Source organism: Nerophis lumbriciformis, linkage group LG38 (genome assembly GCF_033978685.3).
Source record: "Nerophis lumbriciformis linkage group LG38, RoL_Nlum_v2.1, whole genome shotgun sequence".
In the NCBI taxonomy this organism is placed as follows: domain Eukaryota; kingdom Metazoa; phylum Chordata; class Actinopteri; order Syngnathiformes; family Syngnathidae; genus Nerophis; species Nerophis lumbriciformis.
The window spans coordinates 5,145,974-5,169,111 of record NC_084585.2 but is presented as its reverse complement, the minus strand read 5'-3'; the positions used below and the strand labels follow the sequence as shown (position 1 = coordinate 5,169,111).

Here is a 23,138-nt window from a genome sequence, read left to right as displayed (position 1 = left end):
AAGGACCTATTGAATTTGTAAGGTTTTATTCTTATTCTTTATTCTTCCGCCGCCACATTAAACTGTAATTTGACCCACTTAACATGCTTCAAAACTCACCATATTTGACCCACACATCAAGACCTGCGAAAATGACCTTTTAAAAAAAACAAAAAAACCTCAAAACTCAAAATTGCGCTCTAGCGCCCCCTAGGAAAACAAAAACTAGACTGCCTATATCTCCCACTAGGAAGATCGGAGAGACATGAAACAAAAACCTGTATGTAGGTCTGACTTAGACCTAGTTTTCATAATTGTATATCATCGGGCAAAAATCAACAGGAAGTTGGCAATTCCCCCTTCAAGACAAAAAAGTACTAAAAACAGTCACTTTTGCCTCTTTGAGCTGTAATTTGACCCCCTTAACATGCTTCAAAACTCACCGAACTGAACACACATATCAGGACTGGCAAAAATTGCGATCCAATAAAAAAACCTAACCCCAAATCTCAAAATTGTGTTCTAGCGCAATTTTTTAATGAAACGCACAAAAAACTGCTCCTCGGATGAAAAAACTGCCTGTAACTCCCACTGGGAAGGTCGGAGAGACATGAAACAAAAACCTTTATGTAGGGCTCACTTAGACCTACATTTCATAAATTGACAACCCCCAGCAAAAATCAACAGGAAGTTTGCTATTCCCCCTTCAAAACAATTTTTTTGTAAAAACCGGTCACCTTCCTTCAAAAACTATCTCCTCTGAGCGCGTTTGTCGTTTCGGCTTCAAACTAACACAGGAGAGAGATTAAACCCTTGTGTATAAAATAACAGAACAGCGTTTTAATACCTGCTCCGGTTTTGATTTTATGACCCTTCAAAGACCCGCTGCGCTGATGCTGCTGCGCTGCTGTTTTTTTAAGATGGCTGCTTAAAAGCAGGAAGCACCAGCGTGCCCACACAATGCAGACAAGGTAGGTACACTAGACAAAAGTATTGGGACACTTATGACTACCACCGGACAAAAGTATTGGGACACTTAGGCCGAAAACTGGACAAAATTATTGGGACACTTAGGCCGAAAAGTGGACAAAAGTATTGGGACACTTGGGACTACAACTTGACAAAAGTATTGGGACACTTAGGACTACAACTTGCCAAAAGTATTGGGACACTTGGGACTAAAACTGGACAAAAGTATTGGGACACTTAGGACTAGCACCTGCCAAATACGCGGGCCCGACAAACGCTGCTTTCAAATGTCTATTCTTGGTGTTGGCTTTTATCAAATACATTTCCCCAAAAAATGCGACTTATACTCCAGTGCGACTTATATATGTTTTTCTCCTTCTTTATTATGCATTTTCTGCCGGTGCGACTTATATTCCGGAGCGACTTATACTCCGGAAAAATACGGTAGTTTATCGTATTAAGCAGCCAGATGTGTTCATATGTCACACTTCCTGCTTCCTGTGGTTATCATCACACTTTTTGTCTTTGCTGTCATCAATTGCAGACTTTTTGATAGCATTAGAACCGTTTGTTCACCATAGGGCGGGGCGCGCATTGTTGGGCCGCCAAAAAAATATGTGTTCCTCAGCTGCGGTCCGTAAGTTGTAATGCACTTTTCCACCACTTGTGGCAGTAATGACAACTTCGAACAAGCAGAAGAAGTCTGGAGTTGGAGAAAGTCATAGAAAAGTTTCTTTAAGGTGCTGTTTGCTACTTCCTTACAGTAACAACAAATATAATAAGAACATTACATTTGTTTGACAAATGTCTGTATTTTATAAGTAATAAACATTTTTAGAGGGTGTGGTCAACATCTACGCACAGGTAGCGCATGCACACGTACACAAAATTAGCAGTCATGTTGTTATGATAGAATATATATTCAATGATAGCTAACGCTAGCCATCCACTTAAACACCTAAAGCTAGTGCACGTGTATGTACGTACGTATGTACTGTGTAAAACACATTGTAAAGTTGGCGCTCCCTAGGCATCTGTGCAAATGTTGCAAACAGCCCCTCTAAGCGCAAAAACTATGACTAAAGTTGTTTTTGAATTTTATTGACAGTTTATTTAAAAAACATGCATATTATTGTTAGTAATTTAGTTAGAATGTATTTATTTTGGCACTGCATAATTGTATGTCACTTTTTTTCAAGTTTTGATTAATCCTTACTTTTTCAGTATATTTGATTAGTATTTATTTTTCTAATCAGCCTGACCTAAGCCTTGATAGTAATCTTTGTGATTAACACATGTTTCATACCATTTGGCAAGGTTTATCCTGTTAAAGGACTAAAATCAAGAGTAAGATTACTACTTCAGTGTTATTAATATTTGAGTGGGCCCTTTGTTGTAGAAAAGTTGGGCCCGAGGTCAAAAAGGTTAAGAACCCCTGCGTTGCAAAAAGCAAGTGAAGTATTTCTCTGCTAATTGATTTAAAGTCTGCCCTGATGTTTGAAGTCCAAGTTGTGTGGCATTTTCCTTCCAGAAATTCTTAGTTGAAGACGTTTGAAGTGTTTGGAGGTTCCACTGTACTTGAACATATTACATTTGGAGGTTCCACTGTACTTGAACATATTACATTTGGAGGTTCCATTGTATTTGAACATATTACATTTGGAGGTTCCACTGTACTTGAACATATTACATTTGGAGGTTCCACTGTACTTGAACATATTACATTTAGAGGTTGCACTGTACTTGAACATATTGCATTTGGAGGTTCCACTGTACTTGAACATATTGAATTTGGAGGTTCCACTGTACTTGAAAATATTGAATTTGGAGGTTTCATTGTACTTGAACATTTTGAATTTGGAGGTTCCACTGTACTTGAACATTTTGAATTTGGAGGTTCCACTGTACTTGAACATATTACATTTGGAGGTTCCACTGTACTTGAACATATTACATTTGGAGGTTCCACTGTACTTTAACACATTACATTGGGGTGCGGGTGGGGCTGTGGGCGGCCGCCTTGGGTTGGTTAGGGGGGCTGTCCCTCCCGTGGGTGGTTGGGCGGGGGGTTGCGCCCGTGGGGCTGGGGTCTTGCCGCTGTCGGGCGGGGGTCGGCTCGTGCCCCTCTGGCTCCGGGTGTCCGTGGGCTTCCTCCTTCCCCTGGGGCGCGGGGCGGGGTCTGCCCGGGGTCGCCCTGCGCTGCGGCTGTGCGGGCCTGCCTGGTGCCGGGTTGGGGGGACTGCTTGCCTCCCTTGTTGGGGCCCCGGCGGTGCTGCCCGACTGCCCTGCGGGAGTCCCCCTCCTGTGTTTTACTCTGCCCTTATTTTTTTATTAATTTTATTTATTTATTTTAATTTATTTTATGTGTATATATATATATATATATATATATATATGTGTATGTATGTATATGTATGTATGTATATATGTATGTATGTATGAATGTATGTATGTATGTGTATATATATGTATGTATGTGTGTATGTATATATATATATATATATTATTATTATTATTATTATTATTATTTTTTTAATCTATTTAATATATTTAACTTATTCTGTTAAATTATATATGGGTACGCGTGTATGTGGGTGTGTGTACGTTTGTATATATGTATGGTGAAATCTGTGTGTATGTATGTAGGTACATATGTATGTGTCGCTGCCCCGGTGTGCATTGCTGATCGCGGCGCCGGGTCTGCTGAGGTGCCGTGGCATGCCGGCTGTGGGCGCAGGGCTGGGCCCTTATGGCTTTTTGCCGGATGGGATGCCTGGTGGGTGGTGGGCGGGGGGGGCCTGGACGTGCGGGAGGGGCTGCGGGGTTTGGTGGCGTTGGGCACTGTTGGCGACCAGGCCTCTTATTTATTTTTATTTATTTTATTTTATTTAAAGGGTTTATTTTTGTGTGTGTGTTGTGTATGTATGTGTTTGTGTATATGTGGGCTTATGTATATGTGTGTGGGTGTATTAATGTGTATATATGTGTGGATGTGTATGTTTATATGTATATGCATGCGTGTGTATATGTGTGTATGTGTATGTATATGCATATATGTATGTGTGTATGTATGTGTATATGAATGTGTAGGTGTGTGCATGGGTGTGGATGTCCGGTGGCTCAATTGGCCTGGCTGTGGATGAGTTGGGGTAGGTGGGTTGGTGGCCTCGGTGGTAGCCGGGGGTGTGCGTTGTTGTGGTTTACGGGGTCGGTCGCTTTTTTGTTTTGGTTTCGGCGGCCGCGGGTGTTTACGCTGCGGACGGGCGGTGGTGGTGATGGTTGCTGCGGTGATACCAGCGGTTGGCATCGCTGTGTTGGGTTGGAGTGGCTGGGGGACTGTGGCTGGTGTCTGTGCGCTTGTGGGGTTGTGGGGCTGGCTGGCGTTGGCTTGCCGGCTGGTTTGGGGGCTGGCGGGCGGACGGGATGCATTGGCTTCTTCCCCCGTTGGGGGGCTCCTTCCCCTGGCCGGGACACGTATGGGCACGTTGCTGTGTGGATGGCCGGGATGCGGTGTTTGCATTGGGCGTGGGGGCTGTGCGGTTTCTCTGCGTTTGGTTGCCGGTATGGGCTCTGCAGGGTTGGGTTGGGGCGGGCGGGGGCTGGCTTTGTTTGGCGGGGGGGGGGGGGGCTCGCGTGGCGTCACGTTAAAGTGGTCTGGTGTGGGTCACGGGCTGTGGCGGGGGGTGGCGGCCTCCTGGCCGTAGTTCCTGGTTGTCGGCCGCGTGGACTGGGGGGATGTCCGGGCCCTCTACTCCTCCTACTTATAGCGCACACAGTCACACATATATAGGACTTTGGGGATTGTCCTGCGGGGAGGCATGGCGGGGGGTTGAGGATGCCTCCAATGGGGCTCCAGTCCTCCTGTCTTGTCCCCTGCTCGTCCATCCCTCAATCTTAGCTGCATATTAGACACTTAGGATTTGGGGGGCTTGGTTTGGTTGGGACCCACCATGACCTTGATGTCCCCCAATTTTAATCGCATTATTAGTTCCCACAAGCATACATATCTCACTCACGCTACAGTACACACATCAATAGGGACTGGAGGTCGGCTGTAACGGCTGACCTCCTAATTTTAACTACACAGTAGACACTCTGGGGGCCTTGTACACATGCATGGGGGGTTTGGGGTTCGGCGCACCCCTCATTGCCTCGTCGGCCGGCGGGGACTGCGGTCTGGTGGCCTGCCAGGCTTTTATTCATTTATTATTGTTATATATTTATTTTTTTATTTTTAATGTATTTATTATTTTTATTTTTATTATTTACTTATTTTTATTTTATTTTATTTTTTTTTAAATTTTATTTTTTATTTTATTTTATTTTATTTTATTTATTTTTTTATTTTATTTATTTTATTTATTTTTATTTTTTTTTATTTATTTATTTTTTAATCTTATTATTTATTTGTGTGTGGCGTCGCGCGGGTCTCACTTCCTGTTGGATGGGGTCCGTGCCCGTGTGGCCCGACCTTGCGCTGTGGGGTCTCTGTTGGTGACTTGGTGTGGTGGCGGCGCAGCCCCCGTGTCTGGTCTGGATGCTGTGTCTCGGTTGTTTGGGCGGTGGTGTGTTTGTGCGGGTTTGGGTTGGGGTGGGGGGCCTTTTGGTTGGGGGGGTTGTTGGTGTCTCTTGTTTGCGTGTTGGCGTTCGGGCTGACCGGCGAGCTGGCGCCGGCTGGTCTCCGTGGCCCTGGTGGCGTGTGGTTGCTGGTCGCAGTTTTTTTTTGATCGCTTTGATTTGATTGGCTGGTGCGGGCTGTCTGGGGTTATTGCGGCTGCTGTTTCTGCTGCCGTTTGTTTGTGGTGTGGGCGCCCGTGGCTGCTGGGTCTGGTGCAGGGGTGTGGCTGATGTTGTGACTGATGGCAGCGCGCGCGCGTGATGGCTGTCGGGGCTGACGAACTGTGTATATGTATGTATATGTGTGTGTATGTATGTATGTTTATATATGTGTATGTGTACATATGTGTATGTATATGTATATATGTGTATGTGTGGGTATGTATACGTGTATGTGTGTATGTGTATGTATATATGTATGTATGTATGTATATTTCTGGGGGTACGCTCTGGGCCTGCCTGTCAGACGGGGGTCGACGCCACAGGCTACTGCATCCGAACTGCGTGTCTGGAGCTCCTGGGTCCCGCTGTCCATCCCTTCCGGGTGCCCGTCTTGGTTGGGGCCTGTTGGGCCTAGTCCCTGCGTCTATTGTGGTAGCTTGGTGCTGCAAGGTATTCCGAGGTGCTGCGAGTCGGCCAGTTGCTGGGGTAGTGACCTTGTTTGTCAGCATGTCTGTGATCTTCTTTTAATTCTTTTTTTTTTTAATTAATTAATTAATTTATTTATTTATTTATTTATTTTTTAATATATTTTATTAATATTATTTTTTAATTTTCCCCTCCCTCAGGGGGGGGGCTCGGCGGGGCGGTTGCTGGTTGTTCCATCTCCATCGTTGGGGTCCCTGCGGGTGGGGTGGGTGGTTCCCGTGGCCCTGTGCCTGGGTGGTCCTGCGGCGGCCGGTTTGGGTGGGGTGGCCGGGGGCTGGCCTCGCCGCGCTCTCCGGGGGTGGGGGGTGGGCTCGTGGGGGCCCGGTTGCCGGTGGGGCGGGGGCGGTCTTCCCGTCCGGTTGCGGGGAGTCTCTGGGTCCCTCGGGCGGGGCGTCTCGCCTTTCTGCCCGTGTGGGGTGTGGTCTCTCGCTGGCTTGGGGTCTGGCTGTCCCCTGCTTTTCTCGTGCCCTGTCCTCTGCCGGGTGCGTCTGTCTGCGGCCTGCTGCTGGCCCTTGTGGGCGGTACGGTGGGTCGGGCTCTGGGGTTCCTGTCGCTGGCCGGCTTGGCTGCGTGGGGGCGGTGGTCCCTGGTTCCCTGGGCACCACGCCTCCTGTTTGTGGGTTGGGCTATCGGGGGTGATGGGGCCGTGCTCTGGCTCCCACGCACTCTGGGAGTCGAATGTATTGTACATGCAAATTCACATATGCTCACATACGTACATAGGTACCTACGCTCCCACATACATACACAAATACAGTACATATTTACCTACCTAATGTTCGTACATCCACACGCACATTCAATATACAAACATACACATACACATACTGTACATATACATTCACTGTACAAACACATATACACATTCTGTACATATACATTCATTGTACAAACACATATACACATTCTGTACATATACAAGTACATATGCATACTTACACTCATGCACATAATCACGTTTCATCAAACATATATTAACGTTGTTGCCCTAGGGTAAACTGGGTGTAACACATGGCACACTGACAAAGCTTAACCTATTGTGACTATAACAATCTTCAAGGTTAATGTAGGTTGCTTCTCTTTCTCCCCCTCCATTTTTCTGCATTCTTTCGTATCTCAAGTTATCATTACGTATATGTATTGTTGCATTTAAACAACTGTATTGTTGATAATAAAGGTAAATTATTGGTATTGTTCATTATCAATAGCGCTATTTCTATTGGTATTTGTATTGATCCATTTGTAGTGTAATAATGCTCATTGTTATTTCTGTATTATTTTTTATTTTTCGCTAACTGCTTATTTGCTATTACTTTTACCATCATATTTGTACATGTCATATTTGCTGATGTTGCTCTATTGTTGTTGTTGTTGTTGTTGTTGTTGTTGTTTGCTGTTGTTGTTTTTGTCTCTCTGTCTAATCCCCCTCTTGTCCCCACAATTTCCCCCTCTGTCTTCTTTTTTTTTCTCTTTCTATCCCCTCCTGCTCCGGCCCGGCTGCACTAAATGATAATATAAATACATTTAATAAAGTCAAATACAAATAAGGCAACAAGAGAAGTATCCTACACTTCTCTTTTGTAAAGTAAATCTGAACAGCCGACATGGGCATCTACATCAACTATATGATTTGCCTGAGAAGCTGGACAGGACATTTAAAAAAAAAAAAAAAAAAAAAAAAAAAAGAAAAAAAAAGAACATATTACATTTGGAGGTTCCACTGTACTTTAACACATTACATTTGGAGGTTATACTGTACTTGAACATATTACATTTGGAGGTTCCACTGTACTTTAACACATTACATTTGGAGGTTATACTGTACTTGAACATATTACATTTGGAGGTTCCACTGTACTTGAACATATTACATTTGGAGGTTCCACTGTACTTGAACATATTACATTTGGAGGTTCCACTGTACTTGAACATATTACATTTGGAGGTTCCACTGTACTTGAACATATTACATTTGGAGGTTCCACTGTACTTGAACATATTACATTTGGAGGTTCCACTGTACTTGAACATATTACATTTGGAGGTTGCACTGTACTTGAACATATTACATTTAGAGGTTGCACTGTACTTGAACATATTACATTTGGAGGTTCCACTGTACTTGAACATATTACATTTGGAGGTTCCACTGTATGTGAACATATTACATTTGGAGGTTCCAATGTACTTGAACATATTGAATTTGGAAGTTCCACTGTACTTGAACATATTGAATTTGGAGGTTCCAATGTACTTGAACATATTGAATTTGGAGGTTCCCCTGTACTTGAGCATATGAATTTGGAGGTTGCACTGTACTTGAACATATTACATTTGGAGGTTCCACTGTACTTGAACATATTGAATTTGGAGGTTCCACTGTACTTAAACATACTGAATTTGGAGGTTACACTGTACTTAAACATATTACATTTGGAGGTTACACTGTACTTGAACATACTGAATTTGGAAGTTCCACTGTACTTGAACATATTGAATTTGGAGGTTCCACTGTACTTGAACATATTACATTTGGAGGTTCCACTGTACTTGAACATATTACATTTGGAGGTTCCACTGTACGTGAACATATTACATTTGGAGGTTCCAATGTACTTGAACATATTACATTTGGAAGTTCCACTGTACATGAACATATTACATTTGGAGGTTCCACTGTACTTGAACATATTGAATTTGGAGGTTCCCCTGTACTTGCGCATATGAATTTGGAGGTTGCACTGTACTTGAACATATTACATTTGGAGGTTCCACTGTACTTGAACATATTGAATTTGGAGGTTCCACTGTACTTGAACATATTACATTTGGAGGTTCCACTGTACTTGAACATATTACATTTGGAGATTCCACTGTACTTGAACATATTACATTTGGAGGTTCCACTGTACGTGAACATATTACATTTGGAGGTTCCAATGTACTTGAACATATTAAATTTGGAAGTTCCACTGTACTTGAACATATTGAATTTGGAGGTTCCAATGTACTTGAACATATTGAATTTGGAGGTTCCCCTGTACTTGAGCATATGAATTTGGAGGTTGCACTGTACTTGAACATATTACATTTGGAGGTTCCACTGTACTTGAACATATTACATTTAGAGGTTGCACTGTACTTGAACATATTACATTTGGAGGTTCCACTTTGCTTGAACACATTACATTTGGAGGTTCCACTGTACTTGAACATATTACATTTGGAAGTTACACTGTACTTAAACATACTGAATGTGGAGGTTACACTGTACTTGAACATATTACATTTGGAGGTTCCATTGTACTTGAACATATTGAATTTGGAGGTTACACTGTACTTAAACATACTGAATTTGGAGGTTACACTGTACTTGAACATATTACATTTGGAGGTTCCACTGTACTTGAACATATTGAATTTGGAGGTTGCACTGTACTTGAACATATTGAATTTGGAGGTTCCACTGTACTTGAACATATTATTACATTTGGAGGTTGCACTGTACTTGAACAGATTGAATTTGGAGGTTCCACTGTACTGAACATATTGAATTTGGAGGTTCCACTGTACTTGAACATATTACATTTGGAGGTTCCACTGTACTTGAACATATTACATTTGGAGGTTCCACTGTACTTGAACATATTGAATTTGGAGGTTCCACTGTACTTGAACATATTGAACTTGGAAGTTCCACTGTACTTAAACATACTGCATTTGGAGGTTACACTGTACTTTAATATATTACATTTGGAGGTTCCACTGTACTTGAACATACTGAATTTGGAGGTTCCACTGTACTTGAACATATTACATTTGGAGGTTTCACTGTACTTGAACATATTGAATTTGGAGGTTCCACTGTACTTGAACATATTACATTTGGAGGTTCCACTGTACTTGAACATATTACATTTGGAGGTTCCACTGTACTTGAACATATTACATTTGGAGGTTCCACTGTACTTGAACATATTGAATTTGGAGGTTCCACTGTACTTGAACATATTACATTTGGAGGTTCCAATGGATTTGGTGTATGGTGCCATCTTTTGGACGAGTGAGTGAACTGCAAGTACCTTCTATTTAGACTAGTGCTTTCAATTGGAAGTACAAGAGCTGTTTAATCTTCTAGCTGTCCATAGTGTTTCAACTCATATGGATTCTTCATTCATCACTCCAGCAACAATATAACTATTCTTACCTACTAAACCGTCTGTAGAAGTGTCTTCATGCATTATGCTACATGTTATCGTAATGTATTGAAGCTAGAGTTGTTGGCATCAGCAAATATGCTAACATGTTTTCCGGTGTCTTTTTTTTTTAGTATTATTAGCTACAACGGCATTCCTTTTGTATTGTTCATTTTTGTAAATTCACCAAAACGCCACTGTGGAGTTATTGAGTCTGTTTAGCTGATTGTAGAGCTAACTTGTGCAGCTAGTGGGTCTATGACCATGACTTCTGTTTTGTTTCATTGTCCGTTTTACTGCCGAGTTACGGGCACTGTTTGGAAACAATTAAAGTATGTGAATAAACATTTACACAATATTTTTGTGTAAATAATTCATTTCACAACGTAAATATCTTCGTATTTCCTTCTACACTGCAAAAAGTCAGTGTTCAAAAACAAGAAAACAAATACAAAAATGAGGGGTATTTTACCCCTAACCATTTGTGACCGCTGGTAAAAGAAGCAAACATTGGCCTGAAAGTAGACCCCAACACACCAAGTGCTGCAAACGTGTCCCTCAGGTCGTTCTTGTCGATGAAACCGTCTCGGTTCTGGTCCATGATGGTGAAGGCCTGTGGGAGGAGAGAGAGAGAGAACAAATGAGCGAGATGGCCCAGGGGATGTTTTCATCCTGGCAACATTTCATCTGCAACCTAATCTCTGTCTGGATGTTTGGTGAAGCAGCATAGCAGCAGGGGGCCGCTGGGACAGGTGCTCACATACCATATTAACACACCTGCTAGATGTCACCATGACGACTTTAAAACAACACCTGTACTGTTCACATTTGCAGTCTGCCATTGTACAGCACTAACACGGTGGAAGAGGGGTTAGTGCGTCTGCCTCACAATACGAAGGTCCTGAGTTCAATCCCGGGCTCGGGATCTTTCTGTGTGGAGTTTGCATGTTCTCCTCGTGACTGCGTGGGTTCTACTCCGGCTTCCTCCCACCTCCAAGGACATGCACCTGGGGATAGATTGATTGGCAACACTAATTGGGCCCTAGTGTGTGAATCAATCAATCAATCAATGTTTATTTATAAAGCCCTAAATCACAAGTGTCTCAAAAGGCTGCACAAACCACAACGACATCCTCGGTTCAGATCCCACATCAGGGCAAGGAAAAACTCAACCCAGTGGGATGACAATGAGAAACCTTGGAGGGGACCGCAGATGTGGGTGAGAGTCCAGTCCATAGTGGATCTAACATAATAGTGAGAGTCCAGTCCATAGTGGATCTAACATAATAGTGAGAGTCCAGTCCATAGTGGATCTAACATAATAGTGAGAGTCCAGTCCATAGTGGATCTTACATAATAGTGAGAGTCCAGTCCATAGTGGATCTAACATAATAGTGTGAGAGTCCAGTCCATAGTGGATCTAACATAATAGTGAGAGTCCAGTCCATAGTGGATCTAACATAATAGTGTGAGAGTCCAGTCCATAGTGGATCTAACATAATATTGTGAAAGTCCAGTCCATAGTGGATCTAACATAATAGTGTGAGAGTCCAGTCCATAGTGGATCTAACATAATAGTGAGAGTCCAGTCCATAGAGGATCTAACATAATATTGTGAAAGTCCAGTCCATAGTGGATCTAACATAATAGTGTGAGAGTCCAGTCCATAGTGGATCTAACATAATAGTGAGAGTCCAGTCCATAGAGGATCTAACATAATAGTGTGAGAGTCCAGTCCATAGTGGATCTAACATAATAGTGTTAGAGTCCAGTCCATAGTGGATCTAACATAATAGTGTGAGAGTCCAGTCCATAGTGGATCTAACATAATAGTGTGAGAGTCCAGTCCATAGTGGATCTAACATAATAGTGTGAGAGTCAAGTCCATAGTGGATCTAACATAATAGTGAGAGTCCAGTCCATATTGGATCTAACATAATAGTGAGAGTCCAGTCCATAGTGGATCTAACATAATAGTGAGAGTCCAGTCCATAGTGGATCTAACATAATAGTGTGAGAGTCCAGTCCATAGTGGATCTAACATAATAGTGTGAGAGTCCAGTCCATAGTGGATCTAACATAATAGTGTGAGAGTCAAGTCCATAGTGGATCTAACATAATAGTGAGAGTCCAGTCCATATTGGATCTAACATAATAGTGAGAGTCCAGTCCATAGTGGATCTAACATAATAGTGAGAGTCCAGTCCATAGTGGATCTAACATAATAGTGGGAGAGTCCAGTCCATAGTGGATCTAACATAATAGTGTGAGAGTCCAGTCCATAGTGGATCTAACATAATAGTGTGAGAGTCAAGTCCATAGTGGATCTAACATAATAGTGAGAGTCCAGTCCATATTGGATCTAACATAATAGTGAGAGTCCAGTCCATAGTGGATCTAACATAATAGTGAGAGTCCAGTCCATAGTGGATCTAACATAATAGTGGGAGAGTCCAGTCCATAGTGGATCTAACATAATAGTGTGAGAGTCCAGTCCATAGTGTGTGTGAATGTGAGTGTGAATGTTGTCTGTCTATCTGTGTTGGCCCTGTGATGAGGTGGCGACTTGTCCAGGGTGTACCCCGCCTTCCGCCCGAATGCAGCTGAAATGGGCTCCTGCACCCCCCGCGGTCCCGAAAGGGACAAGTGGTAGAAAATGGATGGATGGACAACTACCTATTCATGTTGTTGTTGATTATACTTTCAACAATAGTAGCTCAACTTTGACAAATCACTATCATTAGCTGACAACTAGAGAGTGTGTGTGTGTGTGTGTGTGTGTGTGTGTGTGTGTGTGTGTGTGTGTGTGTGTGTGTGTGTGTGTGTGTGTGTGTGTGTGTGATAAAATGCTTACAACACTTTGGAAAGTTTGAACTCACCTCCTTGAATTCCTGGATCTGGGCCTGCTCAAACATGGAGAAGACGTTGGAGTTGGCGCCATCTGCTGTCCTCCTCTTGGCTTTTTTGGGGGCCTTCAGAGGGAAGTCAGATGTTTTCACACAACTGCGACCATTAAATCAGTGTTTCTGCACCGCCAGAAAATAATTTTCTCACTTTTTCACCACTGTCAAACAAACAGAAGAAGTCGGCATCCACATGCACAAATTGGGACTAATGTGGTGAATCTGTATTTTCATTTGAACTTCAATTTAGTTAAGAAAAAAATATGATTATAATCAAGTTAGAATGTATTTATTTTAGCTATTTTTAGTGTACAGGTAAAAGCCAGTAAATTAGAATATTTTGAAAAACTTGATTTATTTCAGTAATTGCATTCAAAAGGTGTAACTTGTACATTATATTTATTCATTGCACACAGACTGATGCATTCAAATGTTTATTTCATTTAATTTTGATGATTTGAAGTGGCAACAAATGAAAATCCAAAATTCCGTGTGTCACAAAATTAGAATATTACTTAAGGCTAATACAAAAAAGGGATTTTTAGAAATGTTGGCCAACTGAAAAGTATGAAAATGAAAAATATGAGCATGTACAATACTCAATACTTGGTTGGAGCTCCTTTTGCCTCAATTACTGCGTTAATGCGGCGTGGCATGGAGTCGATGAGTTTCTGGCACTGCTCAGGTGTTATGAGAGCCCAGGTTGCTCTGATAGTGGCCTTCAACTCTTCTGCGTTTTTGGGTCTGGCATTCTGCATCTTCCTTTTCACAATACCCCACAGATTTTCTATGGGGCTAAGGTCAGGGGAGTTGGCGGGCCAATTTAGAACAGAAATACCATGGTCCGTAAACCAGGCACGGGTAGATTTTGCGCTGTGTGCAGGCGCCAAGTCCTGTTGGAACTTGAAATCTCCATCTCCATAGAGCAGGTCAGCAGCAGGAAGCATGAAGTGCTCTAAAACTTGCTGGTAGACGGCTGCGTTGACCCTGGATCTCAGGAAACAGAGTGGACCGACACCAGCAGATGACATGGCACCCCAAACCATCACTGATGGTGGAAACTTTACACTAGACTTCAGGCAACGTGGATCCTGTGCCTCTCCTGTCTTCCTCCAGACTCTGGGACCTCGATTTCCAAAGGAAATGCAAAATTTGCATGGTTGGGTGATGGTTTGGGGTGCCATGTCATCTGCTGGTGTCGGTCCACTCTGTTTCCTGAGATCCAGGGTCAACGCAGCCGTCTACCAGCAAGTTTTAGAGCACTTCATGCTTCCTGCTGCTGACCTGCTCTATGGAGATGGAGATTTCAAGTTCCAACAGGACTTGGCGCCTGCACACAGCGCAAAATCTACCCGTGCCTGGTTTACGGACCATGGTATTTCTGTTCTAAATTGGCCCGCCAACTCCCCTGACCTTAGCCCCATAGAAAATCTGTGGGGTATTGTGAAAAGGAAGATGCAGAATGCCAGACCCAAAAACGCAGAAGAGTTGAAGGCCACTATCAGAGCAACCTGGGCTCTCATAACACCTGAGCAGTGCCAGAAACTCATCGACTCCATGCCACGCCGCATTAACGCAGTAATTGAGGCAAAAGGAGCTCCAACCAAGTATTGAGTATTGTACATGCTCATATTTTTCATTTTCATACTTTTCAGTTGGCCAACATTTCTAAAAATCCCTTTTTTGTATTAGCCTTAAGTAATATTCTAATTTTGTGACACACGGAATTTTGGATTTTCATTTGTTGCCAATTCAAATCATCAAAATTAAATGAAATAAACATTTGAATGCATCAGTCTGTGTGCAATGAATAAATATAATGTACAAGTTACACCTTTTGAATGCAATTACTGAAATAAATCAAGTTTTTCAAAATATTCTAATTTACTGGCTTTTACCTGTAAATGTATTTTTCATCAGTATTTATTTTTGTAATCAACCTGACCTAAGACTTGGTAATATTTGTTCTGATTAACACATGTTTCATATCATTTGACAAAGTGTAAGTAGGTTAGATATAATCATTGAATACAATTAAAATAAAAAATGATGTGTTAATATTAATATTTAAGTGCCTCCCTGTTCTTGAAAAGTTGGGCCCCAAATTTAAAGGCGTTAAGAAGCCCTGCATTAAATGATTTGAACTGACAATAGAAGAACGACTATGATGGAACATTCTAATAGACGATACGTACATGAACGACTTGGTCTTGTCCAACACACACATAGAGAGGGACTTACCATGGCTGAGCAGCTGTGAGGTGAGACCAACAATGATGCCAGGGAACAATGGGGAAGATGGGGGGTGTCCTTTTGTAGCCCCCGAGCTCTCGGCTCCACTGGTTGATATTTATAAACGATGTCCTCTTTAGGAAGTGACAGGTAAATGATGCTTTGACACGCTTTGTAAACACACACACACACACACACACACACACACACACACACACACACACACACACACACACACACACACACACACACACACACACACACACAGGCCCATGTTTTATGGGCAGAGATGAACAACAGGATCGTAATAACCAAAGCAGACTGAAGGTTAAAGTTCCATCCTCTTGGTGTGCACACAATCTGGTTTTTAATATGCAAGACTTATTAATAGAGATGTCCGATAATGGCTTTTTTGCCGATATCCGATATTGTCCAACTCTTAATTACCATTTCCGATATCAAGCGATACCGATATATACAGTGGTGGAATTAACACATTATTATGCCTAATTTTGTTGTGATGCCCCGCTGGATGCATTAAACAATGTAACAAGGTTTTAATAGAGATGTCCAATAATGGCTTTTAATTAATAGATTAATGGCTTTTAATTAATTAATTAATGGCTTAATTAATAATTATTAATTAATTAATTATATATATATATTATATATATATATTATATTATATATTATTAATTATAATTAATTATTAATTAATTAATTAATGGCTTTAATTAATGGCTGATTAATGGATGATTAATTAATGGCTTTAATTAATGGCTTTTAATTAATAGAGATGTCCAATAATGGCTTTTTTGCCGATATCCGATATTGTCCAACTCTTAATTACCATTTCCGATATCAAGCGATACCGATATATACAGTGGTGGAATTAACACATTATTATGCCTAATTTTGTTGTGATGCCCCCGCTGGATGCATTAAACAATGTAACAAGGTTTTAATAGAGATGTCCAATAATGGCTTTTAATTAATTAATTAATGGCTTAATTAATAATTATTAATTAATTAATTATATATATATATTATATATATATTATATTATTATATATTATTATATTATATATTATATTATTATATTATATATTATATTATATATTATTAATTATAATTAATTATTAATTAATGGCTTTAATTAATGGCTGATTAATGGATGATTAATTAATGGCTTTAATTAATGGCTTTTAATTAATAGAGATGTCCAATAATGGCTTTTTTGCCGATATCCGATATTGTCCAACTCTTAATTACCATTTCCGATATCAAGCGATACCGATATATACAGTGGTGGAATTAACACATTATTATGCCTAATTTTGTTGTGATGCCCCCGCTGGATGCATTAAACAATGTAACAAGGTTTTAATAGAGATGTCCAATAATGGCTTTTAATTAATAGATTAATGGCTTTTAATTAATTAATTAATGGCTTAATTAATAATAATTAATTAATTATATATATATATTATATATATATTATATTATTATATATTATTATATTATATTATATATTATATTATATATTATATTATATTATATATTATTAATTATAATTAATTATTAATTAATTAATTAATGGCTTTAATTAATGGCTGATTAATGTATTAATGGATGATTAATTAATGGCTTTTAACTAATAGAGATGTCCAATAATGGCTTTTTTTGCCGATATCCGATATTGTCCAACTCTTAATTACCATTTCCGATATCAAGCGATACCGATATATACAGTGGTGGAATTAACACATTATTATGCCTAATTTTGTTGTGATGCCCCGCTGGATGCATTAAACAATGTAACAAGGTTTTCCAAAATAAATCAACTCAAGTTATGGGAAAAAAGTGCCAACATGGCACTGCCATATTTATTATTGAAGTCACAAAGTGCATTATTTTTTTTAACATGCCTCAAAACATGTTCTCCCTGAGAGAGCATGAGGAGTTTGAGGTGGGGGGGGGGCTAGGGGGTAGCGAGGGGTGTATATTGTAGCGTCCCGGAAGAGTTAGTGCTGCAAGGGGTTCTGGGTATTTGTTCTGTTATGTTTATGTTGTGTTACGGTGCAGATGTTCTCCCCGAAATGTGTTTGTCGTTCTTGTTTGGTGCGGGTTCACAGTGTGGCGCATATTTGTAACAGTGTTAAAGATGTTTATACGGCCACCCTCAGTGTGACCTGTATGGCTGTTGACTTGTGTGTGTGTGTGTGAAAAGCCGTAGATATTATGTGATTGGGCCTTTAAGGTTTATTGGTGCTCTGTACCACTCCGTACAGCGGCGTTTTAGTCATAAATTTTACTTTTTGAAACCGATACTGATAATTTCTGATATTACATTTTAAAGCATTTATCGGCCAATAATATCGTCCGTCCGATATTATCAGACATCTCTAATCACAACCTAACATTTTTCCTTTCGCTACATTACGGACTACAACTCATGCAGACTTCATGAGTGCCAACAAACATAATAGGACATCACTTACTCTACAATGTCTGCTCTCACTGGGAGCCAACTGATATGACATATTCCCATTTGGATAAAGAATGAATAATGATCTAAGAAACCAAAAAGGTGTGGTTGTGCAAACCAACGTCTTTAGCGTGTCTTCCCCACCGTCTCCAGGTCTAACTTCTCAGTTTATGTCCACATCATGATACTATCAAGGTATGATCTAAGACTCGTGTGCAGGGAGATATTGTCTGGTGACACCTGGGAAAATATTCACCTAATTGGTCTAAAAATTTATTTTGCAAACCAATGATTATAGGGACAAGTGGTAGAAAATGGATGGATGATAATCCACAAAGAATGTGCCGTTGAGTGTCTGTGCTGTCTAGAGATCGGCAGTAATACTCTTCCATACCAGTAGGTGGCAGCAGGTGTGTCGGCCTACTTTGAGACAAGAGAATTAGTCATGTTATGGTTTGAAGTCATACTAAACAATTGCGTGAGAATCACTTTATATTGTCAACATAGTTTCATTTTGTTACATGTTCTGCTGCTGTTGTATCTCAGGATTGTTTTACAATGGAAACAAATGTGCCTTGGCTGAAAAATGGATTAAAAAAAAAACACTGATTTAGAATCAACTTTCACGACCAGCTGATGATGTCACTACAGAAGCATAAGGAAGTGACCTCTCTGTGGTCAATAATTTACATACACTTGTAAAGAACATCATGTCATGGCTGTCTTGTGTTTCCAATCATTTCTACAACTCTTATTGTTTTGTGATGTAGTGATTGGAGCACATACTTGTTGGTCACAAAAAACATTCATGAAGTTTGCTTCTTTTATGAATTTATTATGGGTCTACTGAAAATGTGAGGGTCAAAAGTATACATACAGCAATGTTAAAGGGGAACATTATCACAATTTCAGAAGGGTTAAAACCATTAAAAATCAGTTCCCAGTGGCTTATTTTATTTTTCGAAGTTTTTTTCAAAATTTTACCCATATCCCTAAAAAAAGCTTCAAAGTGCCTGATTTTAACCATCGTTATATAGACACCCGTCCATTTTCCTGTGACATCACATAGTGAAGCCAACACAAACAAACATGGCGGATAGAACAGCAAGCTATAGCGACATTAGCTCGGATTCAGACTCGGATTTCAGCGGCTTAAGCGATTCAACAGATTACGCATGTATTGAAACGGATGGTTGTAGTGTGGAGGCAGGTAGCGAAAATGAAATTGAAGAAGAAACTGAAGCTATCGGTTTGAACCGTATGCAAGCGAAACCGACGAAAACGACACGACAGCCAGCGACACGGGAGAAAGCGAGGACGAATTCGGCGATCGCCTTCTAACCAACGATTGGTATGTGTTTGTTTGGCATTAAAGGAAACTAACAACTATGAACTAGGTTTACAGCATATGAAATACATTTGGCAACAACATGCACTTTGAGAGTGCAGACAGCCCAGTTTTCATCAATTAATATATTCTGTAGACATACCCTCATCCGCTCTCTTTTCCTCGGGGTCTGGCGGCAGATTTCTTTGACTTTATCGTTGGAAATGCATCTGCTTTGAGTGTCGCAGGATATCCACACATTCTTGCCATCTCTGTCGTAGCATAGCTTTCGTCGGTAAAGTGTGCGGAACAAACGTCCAATTTCTTGCCACTTTGGCATCTTTGGGCCACTGGTGCAACTTGAATCCGTCCCTGTTCGTGTTGTCACACCCTCCGACAACACATTGACGAGGCATGATGTCTCCAAGGTACGGAAAACAGTCGAAAAAACGGAAAATAACAGAGCTGATTTGACTCGGTGTTTGAGAAAATGGCGGATTGCTTCCCGCTCCGAGAGCGAATATTAGAAAGGCGTTTAATTCGCCAAAATTCACCCATTTAGAGTTCGGAAATCGGTTAAAATTTTTTTTTTGTTTTTTCTGCAACATCAAGGTATATATTGACGCTTACATAGGTCTGGTGATAATGTTCCCCTTTAATATTTGCTTCCATGTCCCTTGGCAAGTTTACCTGCAATAAGGCGCTTTTGGTAGCCATCCACAAGCTTCTGCTTCAATTTTTGACCACTCCTCTTGACAAAATTGGTGCAGTTCAGCTAAATGTGTTGGTTTTCTGACATGGACTTGTTTCTTTGGCATTGTCGACACGTTTAAGTCAGGACTTTGGGAAGGCCATTCTAAAACCTTCATTTAGCCATTCCTTTACCACTTTTGAGGTGTGTTTGGGGGTCATTGTCCTGTTGGAACACCCAACTGTGCCCAAGACCCAACCTCCGGGCTGATGATTTTAGCTTGTCCTGAAGAATTTGGAGCTAATCCTCCTTTTTCATTGTCTCATTTAAAGCAGCAGTTCCATTGGCAGCAAAACAGGCCCAGAGCATAATACTACCACCACCATGCTTGGCGGTAGGAATGCTGTTCCTGGGATTAAAGGCTTCACCTTTTCTCTTCCAAACGTATTGTTGGGTATTGTGGCCAAACAGCTCCATTTTTGTTTCATCTGACATCACGTGAACAAAGATAAGACCTTCTGGAGGAAAGTTCTGTGGACAATGCTTAAGAAACAAGTCCATGTCAGGAAAACCAACAAATTTAGCTGAACTGCACCAATTTTGTGGTCAAAAATTCAAGCAGAAGCTTGTGGATGGCTACCAAAAGCGCCTTATTGCAGGTAAACTTGCCAAGGGACATGTAAGCAAATATTAACATTGCTGTATGTATACTTTTGACCCTCACATTTTCAGTAGAGCCATAATAAATTCATAAAAGAAGCAAACTTCATGAATGTTTTTTGTGACCAACAAGTATGTGCTCCAATCACTACATCACAAAAAAATAAGAGTTGTAGAAATGATTGTAAAGTCAAGACAGCCATGACATGATGTTCTTTACAAGTGTATGTACACTTTTGACCACCACTGTGGGTCCTTAACGTTAGCACTTAGAACAATATCACTGATACTTGGTTATTTATTGGATTTATGGTCGGAATAAAAGCAATGACTCCTTGTTTCCATTGTAAGCAAACAGTTTTTCTCGAGTACCGTATTTTTCGGACTTTAAGTCGCAGTTTTTTTCATAGTTTGGCCGGGGGTGCGACTTATACTCAGGAGTGACTTATGTGTGAAATGATTAACACATTAGGATAAAATATCAAATATTATTTATGTCATTCACGTAAGAGACTAGATGTTAGAGATGCGCGGATAGGCAATTATTTCATCCGCAACCGCATCATAAAAGTCGTCAACCATCCGCATCCACCCGAATTAACATTGAATCAACACTGCACCCGCCCGTTGTTATATATCTAATATAGACGATGCAAGGCATTAGTGAGGTTATAAAGCTTTTGCCTGTTAAAGAAAGCAGACTGATCCAATGCAGCAATCATCTGGGAGCCACGCTGAGCGCACCTCCAAGCGCGTTGAGGTGCGATGTCCCTCGCACCCGCGGTGCGCGCTGAAGCCTCGGGCGCGAGCCATCCTACTCGTCGCGGCCTAGCCCTCGCGGCTCTCGCTGCCGGCGACGGCCGGGTATGGGCCAGACGCTCCAGCGCCATCCGTTTTCAGGGCTAGTTGATTCGGCAGGTGGGTTGTTACACATTCCTTAGCGGGTTCCGACTTCCATGGCCACCATCCTGCTGTCTATATCAACCAACACCTTTTCTGGGGTCTGATGAGCGCAGGTAAGCTGCGCGGGCGGAACGCGCGGAGTGACCCCTGTTGCGAGCCCCCGGCCACGGGGGTGGCGGGCAGGTAAGCTGCTTACCTGCTGCGCGTGACGCCGGCCGCGGCGAAGGCGGACGAGGCGGGGTGTCGTGCGGTGGTGACCCTGGACGTGCGTCGGGCCCTTGGCAACAGGTGCCTCGTGCTTGGCAGCGGTGCTATAAATAGCCTCGCGCATTTAAAAAAAAAAATTTTTTTTAATTAATGAAAAACCGTATTTTTTATCACTGCAACCGTAACCCGGAATAGGTTGATGAAAACCGTACTAATTACGGGAAAACCGGAGTAGTTGGCAGGTATGCATTTCCCCCAAAAATGCGACTTATACTCCGGAGCGACTTATATATGTTTTTTTTTCTTCTTTATTATGCATTTTCGGCAGGTGCGACTTATACTCCGAAAAATACGGTAATAATGCATAAAAGAACACATGTTCTTGTCTCTCATAAGGTTGTGAATTATAGACAAAATACCCCAAGAAAAGTGCAGTTCCCCTTTTAAAAATGTCAGGTTATTGATTACCGTATTTTCCGCACCATAAGCCGCCCTGGGTTATAAGCCGCGCCTTCAATGAACGGCATATTTCAAAACTTTGTCCACCTATAAGCCGCCCCGTGTTGTAAGCCGCATCTAACTGCGCTAAAGGAATGTCAAAAAAACAGTCAGATAGGTCAGTCAAACTTTAATAATATATTAAAAACCAGCGTGATGTGGGCGCGCATGGAGTCGTATATCAACATGGACGGAGCTGCGTGAAAAAAGCCACCCGGCCTCTTCGCGTAAACTTCCCTTAACCACTCACTCATCTTTTCTTCATCCATCCATCCCTTCGAGTTAGCTTTTATGATGACGCCGGCTGGAAAGGTCTCTTTTGGCAAGGTCTTCCTTTTGAATATCACCATGGGTGGAAGTTTCTGGCCATTAGCATGGCAAGCTAGAACCACAGTGAAGGACGACTTCTCATTCCCTGTGGTGGGAATATTCACCGTACGTGCTCCCGTTGTATCCACAGTGCGGTTCACAGGAATATCAAAAGTCAGTGGAACCTCGTCCATGTTGATAATGTTCTCTGGCCGGATCTTTTTTTCAGCTATCTTGTTTTTACAATATGCACGGAAAGTAGCCAGCTTTTCTTGAAAGTCTTTAGGCAGTTGCTGTGAAATAGTAGTCCGTGTGCGGATGGAGAGATTGCGTCTTTTCATGAACCGGATCCCTGTCGCTTAGTAGGAGCCATTTTGTGGTCTTTACAGATGTAAACACACAAAGGAAATGAAACGTAATATCCGCGCGCTTCTTCTTCTTCTACGGGGGCGGGTGGTTGCTTACAGTAGAAGAAGAAGCGCTTCCTCTTCTATGGGGGTGGGTGCTTACC

The 23,138-nt window shown here is 41.5% G+C and overlaps 1 protein-coding gene across 1 annotated transcript in view; it reads right to left on the bottom strand.

The window, feature by feature from the left end:
- The window catches only part of myl2a (myosin, light chain 2a, regulatory, cardiac, slow), a 19,799-nt gene extending 4,163 nt beyond the window's left edge, over positions 1-15,636 (bottom strand). The window contains exons 1-3 of the mRNA XM_061932212.2: positions 15,554-15,636; positions 13,289-13,381; positions 10,947-11,022 (exon numbers count right to left, since the gene is read on the bottom strand). Of these exons, the coding sequence (XP_061788196.1) occupies positions 10,947-11,022; positions 13,289-13,381; positions 15,554-15,556 (172 nt within the window). The 5' untranslated portion in view covers positions 15,557-15,636. The remainder of the gene's footprint in view (positions 1-10,946; positions 11,023-13,288; positions 13,382-15,553) is intronic.
- Positions 15,637-23,138: the final 7,502 nt, after the last annotated feature.